General features: G+C 32.4%; 3 protein-coding genes across 8 annotated transcripts in view; all 3 read right to left on the bottom strand.

The window, feature by feature from the left end:
- The window catches only part of LOC125058431 (dynactin subunit 1), a 47,770-nt gene extending 36,020 nt beyond the window's left edge, over window positions 1–11,750 (bottom strand). For 2 of the 6 annotated variants that reach the window (XM_047662499.1, XM_047662500.1), the window contains exons 1-5: window positions 11,536–11,750; window positions 11,277–11,460; window positions 10,446–10,582; window positions 7,941–7,973; window positions 2,757–2,813 (exon numbers count right to left, since the gene is read on the bottom strand). In XM_047662499.1, coding sequence (XP_047518455.1) covers window positions 2,757–2,813; window positions 7,941–7,973; window positions 10,446–10,582; window positions 11,277–11,453 — 404 coding nt within the window. In that variant the 5' untranslated portion in view covers window positions 11,454–11,460; window positions 11,536–11,750. The remainder of the gene's footprint in view (window positions 1–2,756; window positions 2,814–7,940; window positions 7,974–10,445; window positions 10,583–11,276; window positions 11,461–11,535) is intronic. The other 4 variants (XM_047662501.1, XM_047662502.1, XM_047662503.1 and 1 more) reach the window with 3 other exon arrangements.
- A 1,187-nt stretch (window positions 11,751–12,937) lies between these two features.
- Window positions 12,938–13,720, bottom strand: LOC125058440 (eukaryotic translation initiation factor eIF1). Its single transcript, XM_047662512.1, has one exon. It carries the CDS (start codon window positions 13,582–13,584, stop codon window positions 13,252–13,254), a length of 333 nt encoding a protein of 110 aa, XP_047518468.1. The 5' UTR covers window positions 13,585–13,720; the 3' UTR covers window positions 12,938–13,251.
- Window positions 13,613–14,540, bottom strand: LOC125058439 (protein D2-like). Its single transcript, XM_047662511.1, has one exon. It carries the CDS (start codon window positions 14,446–14,448, stop codon window positions 13,888–13,890), a length of 561 nt encoding a protein of 186 aa, XP_047518467.1. The 5' UTR covers window positions 14,449–14,540; the 3' UTR covers window positions 13,613–13,887.
- Between the last annotated feature and the right edge of the window lie 1,072 nt (window positions 14,541–15,612).

The following is a 15,612-nucleotide window of genomic DNA, read 5'->3' as shown; positions in this document are numbered from 1 at the left end:
AATAAATTATAAAATCAATATCTTCGAAGTCGGTAGAAGGGCATTGCCGTCTTGTTTCTCATCTCCGTCGATATTTTAATAATTTATTTATTATCACACTCTCTAAACTCAAAATACCCCAAAATATAAAAATTATATTTTTTTTCATATGTTAGCCATAGTAGATAAATCTTATTATTTTAACTTTATTAACAAGTTTTAATACAAATATTGAATTTTATAGGTTCTAAACTATTATTTGGACATTTCGATACAAAAAAGTTGAACAAAAAGTAACTTTTTTAGAATCGCTTATCCTGTCATAGTTGGAAGGCGCAACTGTCAAATTTCGGTTCAGCCGAGCGGTCATGGTACGGATTTTCATACAAATTGAACGAACGAAATCTGATAATCGCTAAGGTCACGTGGGAACCTAAACTGTCTCGTTTTTTCGATGTCATGGTACGAATTAGCGATGCATCTCAGTTGTAGGTTGTCAATAGGCTCGCAATAAGAGTTCATGGTAGGCCCCCTGAATATAGTATATGGTCTAAGATCCCGCTATACAACGACCTTCACCGAGATGCTTATTTAATGAAACTTATTTTATATATAATTTAATATGTCAATAAATATAATCCATATGGGTTGCCTAGCAAATTTCAGTCCAGAGTATTTTTAATTAATTTTAAAAAAAATATATTTTTTTAAACATTTCACCGGTATGATTATTAGATAAATTCTATACCAATCGAAAGTATGAAGCCCATAGAATATGCAAACGTTAGGTTGTTTTTAATCGATTAATTATTTATGTGTATATTTTTTATGTGTGTATAATACTACCCTCATTAAAAATATTGATTGAAAAAAATTTAAAAAATTTACTACATGCTAATTATAAAAAAAAATTTTTTTTTAAATATTAATTAAACATACTCTGGACTGAAATTTGCTAGGCAACCCATATGCATTATATTTAATGACATATTAAATTAAATATAAAATAAGTTTCATTAAATAAGCATCTCGGTGAAGGTCGTTGTATAGCGGGATCTTATACTAATAGTAACAGTTAAGAGTTTATGCCCTTGGGGGTGAATGACCCCAAGTTTGAAAAATAAACTCGTTTTTTTGCGAAGTTAAACACAGAATTTTTGTTACAACTGTATATGCCCAATTGAAAACAAAATTAATCACTGTTTACTAAAATAAATTAATTAAAAAAATTAAAACTAAAGCGCATCATATAAAGTTACAGGTGTGTCAAAGATCTATGGAATGATGTATGATAGGAACGAAAAAAATCATAAAATAAAGAACACATAGTTAAGAAGAATAAACTTAGCAGATATTACAATACAAATAAACAAACTTAAGTGGAAATTGCGCAAAGCAAGAGTAACAGAAAAGTGGACGAAGAGTGTAATAATATAAACGCAAAAGAGAAAGGCAATTTAGAAGGTGGGTAGACACGGTTAAGGAAACAGCAGGTAGTAGTAGGAGAGTGGCAGAGTGCAGACAGAAATGGCACGATTTGGAAGAGGCCTTAAAAATAAGGAGATATAAATGTATTTAACTGAAAATTACAAGGTGAAAATATAATCTTCATAAGTAGCTAATGGTGAACATTTACGTAAAGAAACGTCAAATTACACATTGATTGAATCGTGCTCTCACAGCAATACTGACGCAAACTAATAACAAACAAACAAAATAGCGTATACATAAAAGGCTTCTAGAGTACCTACAGACATTATGTACTAAACGTCGTTATATATAAGAGGTGGTAGTACACGTGATTGACCGCTTAACGCTCTATACCAAACATTTATATATTACTATAAAGTTTTCATTACTATAAAAAAGATATACAGTGTAAACTCTTTATAACGAATTTCAAGGGACCGACTTTTGTTTTCGTTATATGGAGGGAAGGGAAATAAAGAAATTTAACCAATTACAATAATTGCACACGTGTTAATGCAATTAAGAATAGCAAAGGCGAGAAGGCTGTTTATGACTTCAGGTGTCTTATCAATTTCGGCAGCTCAATAGGTTAGTTTTGTAAGATGATTATAAAAACAATTACACTTAAGTATTTCGTTGATGTCTAAATACGAAAATATTTCTTCGTTATAGAGAGTGTGGCGTTATAAAGAGTAAACTAAAGTACGGGTTTTGTGGGTAACCAAACAATTAATATCGAATTTTTCTGTTATAGAGAGTTGTACGTTATAACGAATCGCGTTATAAAGAGTTCACGCTGTATATAGAATTAAAAAAAAACTTTACAGAAGATTATATTTGTCCACGATGCTTCAGAGGGGCAAGTAGCGTCCCTTATTTAGTTTTAAATTTCAAATCTCTAAGTATTTAATGACATAAACTTTACTTTTCAAGTGTTTATTAAATAAGCAGTAGTGGCCTAGTAGCTTCGTGCAACTCTCATACCTGGGGTCGTAGGTTCGTTCCCCGGCTGTGCACCAATGGACAATTAACACTCGCTACGTTGAAGGTAAGCATCGTGAGGAAACCGGCTTAAACCCAAAATGTCGACGGCGTGTGTTTATTAGTGCCTATTAGATTGACAAATGATCACGCCAGATACAGAAATCTGAGGCCCAGAACTAAAAGGTTGTAGCGCCATATAAATACATTTAAAAAAACTTTCGCTACAAACTTACACGAAACGTCTTTAGGTACTACAAGCCACATAATAAAAAAAAAAACAAAATGTGCTCAAATTTACATGTGCAGTAAATATATAATGTTACCTTGACATCGATAAATTCCCGGCTTTCGACTGCGCTGGCGACGGTTTGCGACGCACCCTTTAATTTATTAGTTAGTACACATCTATTAGTCTTACAAGTTTTAAAATATGTGCATTAATTATGCAAGTGCAAAGTACGGCGTCAAATTCTCAAGCAATTCGTTAAAAGTGGTACAACAAAAATAGACACAGTACACATATTACAAACGCATTGATTTGTGCATCAGAGCGTGAACGTCATGTAATTATTGTAACAATCACCCCAAGCACGAGTTCACGATATCACGACATACTAACGTGAATAAGAAACACACTACTATAAAAGACGCTTCATCTGATCCAAATTCCTGAATTATCATGAAAGCGCATCGTCCTTTGAAAGCGTACCAATTCTTAAAAGGCGTCGTATTTACGAGCCTTTTGGCAATGTGTCCATGGGCGGTGGTACCACTAAACATCAGATGAACCTCGTGCCCGTTTACCCCTTGTATTTAAAAAAAATGCTTTAAATATTGTTTTTGTTCAAGTAGTGTTATTTGATAATCAATATACAACTCTAGCGAAGATGCATTAAATAAACAACAGTAGCAATAATCTAAAATTTAATCGACTACTCAACTAAATATAACAAAAACGTAAACGAAAAACTAGATTATCGTCAATCCATCGTCTTAATTAAAAACTCATGCTTGAGATAAAGTTGGTATTTGTTCTACTTTGCTATAATATGCCGGTGATATCTATGATGACGGCAAACTATTAACGAAAAATCAAAAGTTTTACTAAATCTATGCGGTAAATGCAATATAAATGTATTCGTTTAAGGCCGGCAACGCACTCGCGATCCTTCAGTCAATGTGTCTATGCGGTATCACTTAAAATGTGGTGATCCTCCTGCCTATTTGCTTTACAAAAAAAAATCTCTCGCGCAGAAAAGACACCACTTTATTTATTCAAAGAACAATACGTAAAAACTTGATGAAAAAACTGATGGCTATTGTTATAGAAAGTAGTAAACAATAAAAAAAATAACTCGAATTAGTGTTAGTGCACACTAGTGATAAGTGCTAAACAGTGGTAAGTGAAAGAAACACAAGGACAGAGTGTATTCCCCTTAATAGAGACTATAAGTAGTGTTATTGGATACTTTATATTAAATATCCTTTTTTTTAAATAAGTTATTTTTAAATTACTTACTAGCTGCCTCCGCGAACTTTTTTTCGCCTTAATGTGATTTTACTTAGCCTACCTGTTTAGTACATACCAACATAGAACATTTTGCTATGCTACCAAAGAGACTGTTCGCTTTTCTGGAATGAAAACTTTTTAGGTTTTTCTGTGAATTTTCCTCTAAGAGTTCAAGTCATAAGATTTTAATTAACAAATAAAAATAGGGGTTGTTCGTAGAGGTTGTATGTATTTTTGTATGCTGTATCTAAAAAATAAAAGTTTAGGGGTTTTCCCCCTAACATTTCGGGGTTTGAAAAATAGATAGTAGCCGGTTCTCAGATTTACTGAATATACATAAAAAAATTCATAAGAATCGGTCGAGCCGTTTCGGAGGAGTATGGTAACTAACATTGTGATTTGTGACATGAGAATTTTATATATAAGATTAGTCTTAAGTATTTTTCCTACATTATAGGGACTAGATCAGGCAGATATGCGGCCGAGAATCTAGGCAGCAGGGGAGTGTCAAAATCTTTCCTTTCCTACAACGTGAATATATTTACTTAAAAGGTTTGGCATCTCCCGCCGTGCCTGGGCAACTATTCCGGAAATATCCTCAAATAATAATCATGTTATTCTCAGGTTAGTAATGTTAAATGTCTTTGTACAGAGACAATTAAAAAAAAGACAAATACGTCTTTATTGAAATCAAATATGGGCCCACATGTGGCCATCATCTTTGAATGACATCATTATATACAAAAATATCAAAAATTAAGTGTTCCATAGAACATCTGAATTGTCAACTAAGTGTCAAATGTCAACTGCCATCTGTCAGAATAATTTAGCCGTCTTAAGTTAGCGGCCTAGAAGTTTTTTATGGAATGCAGTAGCACAGAGTGTGGGACTCGCTAAAATAGAGGGTACAAAACCCCACCAAACTCACTGTCACAAATGGGGAAACTAGCATTCTACTACGAGTCCTAGTCCTACGTACTTCCTGTGTTAGATTTCTTTACATTTCATTTACCATTCTACATCTTCCACACACTTCTAGATGTTTCCATAGATTTTTTGTTAAAAAACATTGAGGATTGGGGGTTTTCTTAGGGTTCAGTCAAACACAATTTAGCAAATAATTAAATAACATAACGACGTACCTGTATACGGTGTTTAGCCCATACTTAAGATGTCAATTAACGAGGAAACCTTACAAGAATCTCCTTGCCTTACCACGTGAATGCAATTAGAATTACATAAATATAATTTTTGAAGAGAAACTTCTTTAGAATCGTTGTGATTTCAAACCGGATGCAACGGAAAAATCGACAGTAAAAAGAGACAGACACATAAATTAACACGATTTGGCGTGGGAGAGAGTGAGAAAGCGACAGTAAAAAGAGACAGACACATAAATTAATAAGATTTGGCGTGGGAGAGAGTGAGAAAGCGACAGTAAAAAGAGACAGACACATAAATTAATAAGATTTGGCGTGGGAGAGAGTGAGAAAGCGACAGTAAAAAGAGACAGACACATAAATTAATAGGATTTGGCGTGGGAGAGAGTGAGAAAGCGACAGGTAAGAGACACAAATACAAAAATGTGTAGGATGAAGCCAGGAAAGAATGAGACAGAAATATACATACTATTTTATATTATTTACGGATGAAACGCAATAATAATAATATTAGCGTCACGAAGATGTGCAGCGTTTTTGTCGAAGAAAAGAGAGATAGCGATTGAGAGAGAATGAGAAGGGCGGACTTTATGCAAAATAATTTAAAAATTAAATTTACAATTCGTATTAATTGCGACACTTTTAATATTTTAATGACAATTAAATTCATTAAATTCCTAACATATCTTCCTTGCCAAAGAAGTTTCACTTCTGATATGTGTACTTTGTACGCACGCACTTTTTTTTTATGTAACGGGTTTACCTGATGTTAAGTGATACTGCCCATGGACACTCACATTGACAGAAGCCTCGCAAGTGACGGTGTTTTGTATACTTTATATACATTAAATTCTTGTGTCAGTGTTCGTAAACTCTCAGTTCCGGCTTGACCGATATTTATACAACTGTGTATAGGTAGGTCGTCAACTATTTTTAACACCCGTCAGTAAGGAGGCACAAAAGGACAAAGAAACACGGGCAGACCAAAAGAGCGATAGGCCTGACTGAATGCTAACGGCAAAAAATATAATAGGGTGGAAAAAATTGGAAGAGCCTTTCTCCCGGACGAAGGCCGCATTTTAGCTTAAAAAAGATGTATATATACATCTGTATTTATATACATTTTTAGTGACCATACCTAATTAATAGCGGTTAGTACTGTATTCATTTTGATATGATAAAACGATTGCCGAGTCAGTTAGTAATAAATAATAAGATATATTGTGAGCACGGAAACACTAGTAAATAATAGGTGTCAAATGTCAACTGCCATCTGTCAAAATGATTTAGCCCTTTTAAGTTAGCTCCTTTATCTAGGGGAATGCAGTTCAGAGTGTGGGACTCGCTAAAATAAAATTTTATATCTAACACCTTCCTTTAGCTTCGTAATGAATTAAAACTTAAAGATTGAATAATTATAAACATCCAAGTTTTCAGGTCGTACATCTAATTGCCCAAAAATCTTAGACTCGTAGCAATAACCAATGCTTTAGATATAGGAATCTGGCAACACTCGCTCGTACGGTACAGGAACAGGAAATCATCTTTAATAAAGCGCCGTGACTTATCTAAAAGATCTTTGTCGAAACAAAAAATCACCACGAAACAGCTACAGACTGAGGCTAATTCTTCTACTATCTTCTTTTGTCTCTATTCTACGACATTTTAATTTTCGAACTCTACACAGCACATATAGATAAGGGCGGATCTAGTAAATAACTTGGCTAACTATAGCCAGTTCCATTAATCCGCCCTTGACCACAGGCATATATAGGTGTTCTGGGTCACTTAACAGAAAACAAGGGGGTTGGGGGGGGCCTCATAGCCTAGCGGTCTTATTAAGTGGCAGCTAGGTGAGGGGTACCGGGTTCGATTCCCGGTTCGAGGGCAAGTTTTAATTTAATTTAAATTTGTTCTCGGCCTTTGGGAGGCTTATGCGGTACCGGGCGAGTGCCTAAACCGTACATGGAGGACACGGTCGAATTTCTAAAAAAGACAAGCACGTATTATAAAAAATCCTATACTTGACGCTGGCTAATGCACAAATCGTGCCAAAGCCATAAAAAAAAATTGTGCGTGTACTAGGTGTACACACGTAAGAAGTGAAACTTCTTTATGATCTTATTTTTCGAAAAATGATCTACTATATGCAACTTTACAGAAATTCGTTAAATTAGATAAAGTTTAACAAAAGGCTTTTATTATCATAGACATGAATACAAATATTTCATTTTACCTTATACGAAGATTATTATAGAATTTCATTAATTGTAATAGAATTATTACTAACATTGTTATCGTTATTATATATTTTTATTATTAATGGCTTCGAATCTCTTCGGATCAACCGTGGTACCGTGGTACGTTGTACAAGAAAAAGATGGCGCGTAACCGAAAAATGTGACGGTAAACTTTTTTTCCAACGCCGATAAAGAAGTTTGACTTTAAGAAGCAACATCGCGCGTAACCGAAAAACGTGACGATTTGCTACAAAATTTCTCTTATACCTCGATAAAGAAGTTTCATTCCAACGCCGATAAAGAAGTTTGACTTCAAAAAGCAACATGGCGCGTAACCGAAAAACGTGACGATTTGCTACAAAATTTCTCCCATACGTCGATAAAGAAGTTTCACTTCAAAAAGATGGCGCGTAACAGAAAAATGTGACGCGTAACGAAAAAATGTTACACTAAATTTTTTTCCAACCCCGATAAAGAAGTTTCACTTCAAAAATTAAAAAAAGGGGGTTGGGCCTAAGAAAAGTAATCCTATTCATACAGGACACGTATTGAAGTGCACAAAGCAAAGCGTGATTTATAGATCTAATGAGTACTTACGTAGTCGGCCTAGACCTCTGCGCAACTGTTACACTAGCAAAAAAACACTATGATAGAATCTAGCATAAATTTTTGGTCGCTGTAAGTTTTTAGAGTAAAAAGACAACGCCAAGCGTGTCTCCCGTATGTCAAAAACGTATTGACTTTGACATACAGGATGTGTTAAGTCTCCAGTCAGAAAATTACAATAACGATAATTTTCTCATCTGTCAAAATACTATAAACCAGTATTTCCCAACCTCTGTTGTGCCATTCCCCCAAGCCTTTCTAAAATTCGTATGCCCCTTTTGTAACATACATCATTTTTAATATTAATAAATCGTTAATTTAAGAAGCTTAGGAAGAAATTACAATTAAATTGTTAACGAAACATAGTAAATTTTCAAAACATATAATGAAAAACTGAAATTCAAACTACAAATAATTTTAATAAATTATCGGCTTGCCCCTTAATAATAAAATTTCCTCCCTGTTTAGCCCACGTTGGGAAACACTGCTTTAATTTGACAGATGGAAGTTCACACTCCTGGGGGGCATGAGACAAAATTACTTGGCGTCAGGCGTGACCCACAAACGCCTAACTTATTTCAAAGGCAATAGTCACGTGACCAAGAGCAAGACCAATCTCACAAAAATTTCATTGACTGTTGTGGTTAACTTTGTCTCAAGTCTAAGTCTTTGGAACCAAGAGAAGTTTTTGGAGAAGCATTTAAGCCCGTCACAGACTTAGCTATAATATATATTAATATTTTTATGGCTAGACATATTACTATATATTTTCTATACTAATTTTCGCGTGACCGCACACTCAGCTATAATATATATTTCTGTGACGTCACCAAGCGATACCGTAATACACATTATTGCATATCTATCTATATATATAAAAAGAAAATGGTGTTCGTTTGAGGCTCTTTCACGCTTAAACCACTGATCGTATCGACATGAAACTACCACCATTCGTTTACGGCTATTTATTTTTTTAATTCCAACTTTCCTTCATTTTTTGATTTCTGTTTTACTTTTATGAAAATTTTTCCCGCTAATAAAAACAAAAGAGGCTTCCTAGAACCGCAAAACGTCAACATCTGTTAAAAACTCGATTTTCGAAATATTTCAATTTTAGCGGGAAGTTAAAATGAAGAATAATAAAAATATGAAAAAAAATAAAATAATGAAACATAAAATTTATTTTAATTCGTCCAGCAAAGCGGGCGCGAAACGGCTAGTTACTATATATTATGGTATAGCAAGACATCAATTAAATTAAGGCAAAATATATATTTCTCAGTGTGTGGTAGCTTGCTATAATATATATTATAGTATGGTATATTAATATATATTATAGCTAAGTCTGTGACGGGCTTAAATCAGTTTTAATAACATTTAAATTTGTAACTCATCAAATTTACAGCGACCAATAAAGTTAATTGTATTATCACTACAACTAAAATACATGTTGTGGTCTGAATTTTCGACTGTTTAATTTTTTTGCCATTCATAAAACATCATTTGTTTGTTAGTAAAAAACGGAAGAGATAAATGGATATTCTAGGCTTAACAGGAGTACATTTTATTTTTGCATGACATTTTGTTTATCTAGAAACAATTGAATCAGACAAAATTTAAAAAAAAAATATCTTAACTAAAATACAATTCATCTAGAGAATTAGATAAGACTCCATTTATTTCTTTGTTACACTTATTTATAGAGCAAATCTATTTAAAATAACACACATAAACTAGATATCATAAAATTATAATAATCATTTAGGATTGGAAATAATATACAGCTGTAGGCATAACTGACACCTCAACAAATTTTATGGTACAAATCAAATGGATTTAATCCAAGGAAACTCCACTAACACAATTTTATATAAATATATTAACTAAGAACCACATCTAAATAGCAACGAGCTTATGATTCAGGAATGATCTTTGAACATATGAGAAATATTTATTACTTCCAACACTATTAAAACTAAATTCCCTAACCCTCTATAAACACTAAAGATTTATTGTATATTAATAATTTACTGAGCAAGACTAGCTTTATGAGATTAATAAAATAACAAAATTACTTGCTTCGTATATCTTATATGTATTGTATACCGTTTATTCCCAGTTTCCATACACTGTCTCTTTGTTGAAGCACTTAGAAATATACTATTTAAATTACCTATTTATTATAAAATTTATTATTGTTAAGAGAAAATTATTAGATAGTTGTTTTTATTATTATTATTGAAATTGTTGGTTAAAATGGGACTTTTGACGTTAGTCCGTATCATATTCACATGGGATTTAATGTATTTTACAAATGGTTATATACAATAAAATTTAATGAGAACAATATAGAAATCAAGTTATTTAAATAATTTTAGATACATGGGTACTAATTCTACTAAAATATTATTATGATTAATCGAAATTATAATTAATGTTGAATTAAAGTTATTATGACCTAAAATAAATAAATTTTGTGCTAATTCTAATACATACCTGCTCAGCCGCCGATTTGGTATAGATGTCTTTGTGTCCTCACTGGATGTTGTCATGGAGGTCTCCATTGGATTATCATCTACATCCAATATTTGAAGCTGACTCGGACGAACAAACATACCACAATTTTCGTCGCACTGAAATAAATTGTGTTAACTTTTAAGTCTTATTGGTATATTGATTTACAAGTCATTGCTATTCATATTTAAAACATAACCTATTATGTTGAAGTGAACAGTAAAATACATAGTATTATTACATATTTATTAATACAGTCAATCTGTTATAACGACATCAAAGGGACTACTAATATTTGGTAACCCAGTTGTAACAGACAATGACTTTGTTATTAAGTACCTAATACAATAGAATTCAGCCAGGACCTTAATTTTGGATGGATATAACCGATATGTTGTTCTAAATTATGGCTTCTTAAACAGTTTTGACTGTATAACTTAAATAATCAGGAAACATACACTTTACTCTTCTCTAATGAAATTAATTTTCACAATCATTAACACAAAAATTCTAAAAATTCTATGAGAATCTATAATCATATAAAACATTATTGCTAACATATGACCATGGTCATAATATATACGGTACACATAAGTCGTCAAATGATTTCCTACCATGTCCAAACCTATCTAGCCAAGTAATGTGCTGATATAGTTGAGTAATTCCACAATGTCTTAGATTGTCTAGCTATATGAAAAGCAGTTCCTGAGTTTTGAGTTTGTTATGCCCTTTTGAATCCATTAAAGAGGCAAGCTAAGAATTTTTTGATCAGTTATATGTATGGTTAACAGAATAATAGAGCATTTATTGTACCTGGAAATATGCGTGGCCGCGTACTGTACCATTGTTCTTCCCTTTGGGCTCATCTAGTATAATACCGACCCAATTGCCAGTTGCAAATGTTGGACAACCAACATAGGCGACAGCTCCTTTCACATTCTTTCCAGTAACTAGCACCCTCTGCCCCAACTTAAAGTGCTTACCAGACATTTTTTCTCTTAAACAACATTAAAAAAAACCATTTATGTAAATGTTAAAAATTGTAATAATACGATCTATTATTTTATTTTACCTTATTAAGACTAGATATGTGGTACAATGATGTAATTACAATAATGTCCTACTAGTTCATTATTCTAAATGCTTTATATATTAAACCTATTAGCAGTTCTAAAAATGTATTATTGTTTATTTAATGATTTAAGTAAAATTTATGAATAACGAAAACTGAATCTTGTACTCTCGTACTTGAATCATGTGTCAAAGATGTCAGTTTCAAGTTTTCAACATTCATTTACCGAAAGTCAAAAGTTTATTATGATGAATGAAAGGCAAAGGACTTTAGACCATACAGCAAGGTTTTGTTCTTCGTTCTCCTGTCGAAAATTATCTCAAAAGTGTATCATTATGATGATATTAATTTATATTTTTATCCCTAATGGGAAAAGCAAAGGCAAATGTGTATCAAATCATAGAATCTAAAATAATATTAGTATTATTATATACTAGTCTGTGTCCTGTGATTGTCACCACAGATTAAATAGACGTAAAAATAGACGTATTTAGATTATACAAGAATAGAACCGTCTAGCAGACTTCAAGAGATTAATATTTAAACTTCAACCAATAATAGTATGTTTGCTAGGTTAAACCTAAAAGAACTAAGCTATAACATACCAAAAAAAACCAATAATTCGTTTATTTAAAAATACAAAATCTTCATCACCACAAAATTTCAATCTTTTAATTCAATCTCCAATGCATTCTGTAATCTATACAAGTATACACCAATGTATATTTTAAATGTCTACTATAAAAATGTCTTTATGCCCTAGTTTTATTTCAAAATCACAGGTATTGTGTATACCTGACAATACAAAACATCAAGAAACAATACACATAACAAGGAACTTACAGCAAGGACAAGTTACACATTGAATGTCACATAAATTGAAAAGTATGAATATTGATAATTTGCATAGTAAAAATTATTTTCAAGCATTTGCCATCATACAAGAAGTATATCTAAATCATATGTTTTATTGTTACTAGTAGATGACCTCAATATTGTGTAGCAATAAATTAATGCCATGACTCATAACTTCCTTGCATTGTGCTAATTTCTTTAAGATATTACAACTTGTTATAACTACTATGTCATCAATATATATAATTGATGACATAGTAGTATATTCCTGTGCTAGTTGGCAATACATTTAATAAATTGTTAATACTACTTAATTTGTTGTTAAATTATGCTGAAACCACTTGACAGTAATAAGATTATACACAGATTAATTAAAGCGGAATATTTTAGCTGAAATATTTAAAGAAATTATTCATGAAATATTTAATTTAATAAGGTGTTAACTAAGTGGCATTTGGAAATTATACACTATACAGTTAGCAAAACCCACTTTCACTGAATTTACTGTTAGAGGACATTGTACCCGGTGTGAATGAAAGAGAACACATACAAAAACATGTTTTTAATTATTGAGACACATCATATACTTATTACAGCAATTTAATAATTATGTAGTAAAAAACAAAACTTGAGTTATTAACTATTTCGTTCGGTATTAATTGCAACTAAAGCTGTCCGTGAAGACGGCGTTGATTAGTTATATATTTATTTTTTACATTAATGGGAGACAGCAAGGCACAGGGCGCGAAGCAGGCCTCTTCGATATAATCTCTGTATATATCTGTGCTTTCTAAATACATTATTCGATAGGTTACGCGCACGATTTAGAAACTATGATGATGTCACACGTCATGTTGCGGTCTAAAAACCGTGTACTTTAAGTTGCTCGGGCTTCACCAGGCCTGACTTGGTGAGCCACTGACAAATGTTTTCACGTTGGTCGCCTTGCAGTTGCAGAACTTCTCCGTATTCGGGATGTTCCACTACTGTACCGTTGCACGCAAACTCCTTTTTGCATGCCCGCACGATCTTCTTCAAGTCATATTCCGAGGAGAGGCCCTGTATCGTTGTTAATGTCTTACGCCCGTTCCGCTGCTGGATCCGCACGTGGACTAATCCATCTTGAACATCGTCTTCCGAGCTTTTGATAGCATCGGCGAATGGGTCGAATGTGTTGAGATTCTGGATGGACATACGATATAACGTCGATACTCTTTGTTTCAATAAAACACTGCGATGCAACGCACTGAAAACTGTCACTAACAAAGATGATGATTGTAACACGCAGACAGTGCAACGACCAATTTACGCAAACTCCAAAAGGTAATGGCGGATGATGGCGACTTTGACCGAAAAATGAGGAATGTCACGCAACGGAGGCGGATATAGATATCGATTGACGCCATAGACAAAATGTAGTCTATTATGCTCCTGTACAATATAAATTACCAGTTTTTAGAAAGTTTTGTACTTTGTATAAATAGGTACATCAAATATTTATCCCTTTAATTTAGCGTACAATTTCGGGACATAATCATCATATTTTGCAAGATAAAAATTTCCAGCTATAGGTGTACCCAACTTATATTCTTGAGCAAACTTAGCAATAGAAAACTTGCCTCTTTTGTCTCCTGAATTATTGGGAAGTTTTGGGACTTTAGAAAAATCAAATTTTTCTTGTTGTTTAAAGACTAAAAATACATATCTATGTAATCCGGTACCTTTCGGAGGTCCGGAACCAATATAGTCAGAAAGGACTTCTCCCTTATTAAGATCACCCCCATAAATGTTTCCCACTAACCAATGGTGCCATTCACGAAATTTTGGGTTTTCACGGCTAGGTGCGTCAGGGTCAATCATGGCTAAAGTATAATACTCGGTATCTTTACAAGCCCATTTTACTACAGGTTTGTCCTTGACTTGAGTTGGAGTCAACTCCTTACCCAAATCAACAGTAACCCCACTTGGATACTTAATATTTAATATTTCTGAAGGAGCAATCGTTATAATATCCGGAATGATCGAGTTTTTCTTAAAAAGACTTTGCACGTCCGACATTATTGCACATCAAATCAATAACAATTAATAAAATTGTTACTAGTTTTGCCCTACTGACTTCGCCAAATAACTTGGTAACCATAGCAACAAATAAAAAAAATACTATACCCCACAGATAATCAATAATAATATTAATATATTTGAGTAGGCTTCAGAGAAAGGCATTTAGATTTATTTATTTGAACGGTGAACCTTAGATGCTTTATATGTATAATGTATAAGTTATAATATAAGTTATAAGTACCACCGAAATACAGTGTAATCAGTAATCAGTTGTTTTGCTTGGAACAAAATAACTGAATAAATAACAATACCCATTGAGAATTACAAAATTTATTTTTAAAATAATCATAGCTCAAATTAATAATATAATTTAATAACAAAAATATTTAAATCGATAATGACTTAAGAGCATAAAATTATAAGTTAATTATTGGAGGAGATCCATTCGTTTATTGTAATTTTAACTAATAGTGTATTTTGTCTGTAGAAATGATATCAAGCCGTATACGTAATACAGCCTAGCAACACAGTGGGCTGTAATGTAATGATTCCGGCTAATAAATAAATTTAAAAAAAAATAATAATAATAAAATATATATCAATAATTATCATCTATACTGAGAACTATGAAGAAAATATGAAGAACACACTTTGTGTTGTTATTAATTACTATCAGAAGGTGAAATTGTAAAATAAACGCGTGTGACTCAAATCTCAATCATTTCGACATAATATGGGCCGTAATAATCATGATAATAAAGCTTTCGTTCGCTTATACCTGCTTATTTTCTTCTATACAATTTCAGCAAAAGAACTACTTATGGTAAAATGTTCAAGATTTTAATACATTTCAAACATATAATATAGAAAAACACAGTAATGAGAAAAATGGAAAAGTAAGGCAAGTTGATAAATAATAAATTAAGCTATGAATACTTACATTTATTGAATACACTATTTCCCTTTTTTTACATCAAGAACAATAATTTAGTAGTATGATTCAAGTAATATTTAAGTAAATATCTGTGGAAACTAAAGTATATCATTGGTTATAGAAACACTAGACAACATTGCAAAAATAAAAGTATTTGATCACATTTCCATCCAATGTCATATATATTGTAGAATATCAGACAGATATCTAATATATCTATCATCGTC

The sequence above is a fragment of the Pieris napi genome, chromosome 18 (genome assembly GCF_905475465.1).
Source record: "Pieris napi chromosome 18, ilPieNapi1.2, whole genome shotgun sequence".
NCBI classification, from domain to species: domain Eukaryota; kingdom Metazoa; phylum Arthropoda; class Insecta; order Lepidoptera; family Pieridae; genus Pieris; species Pieris napi.
The sequence above is the reverse complement of the archived record's forward strand: the minus strand, read 5'-3'. Positions and strand labels throughout refer to the sequence as shown.

What these genes read in the sequence shown, in the direction of transcription:
- LOC125058440 (XM_047662512.1), bottom strand. Translation starts at nt 13,584, where the DNA reads ATGTCCATCCAGAATCTCAACACATTCGACCCATTCGCCGATGCTATC.
- LOC125058439 (XM_047662511.1), bottom strand. Translation starts at nt 14,448, where the DNA reads ATGTCGGACGTGCAAAGTCTTTTTAAGAAAAACTCGATCATTCCGGAT.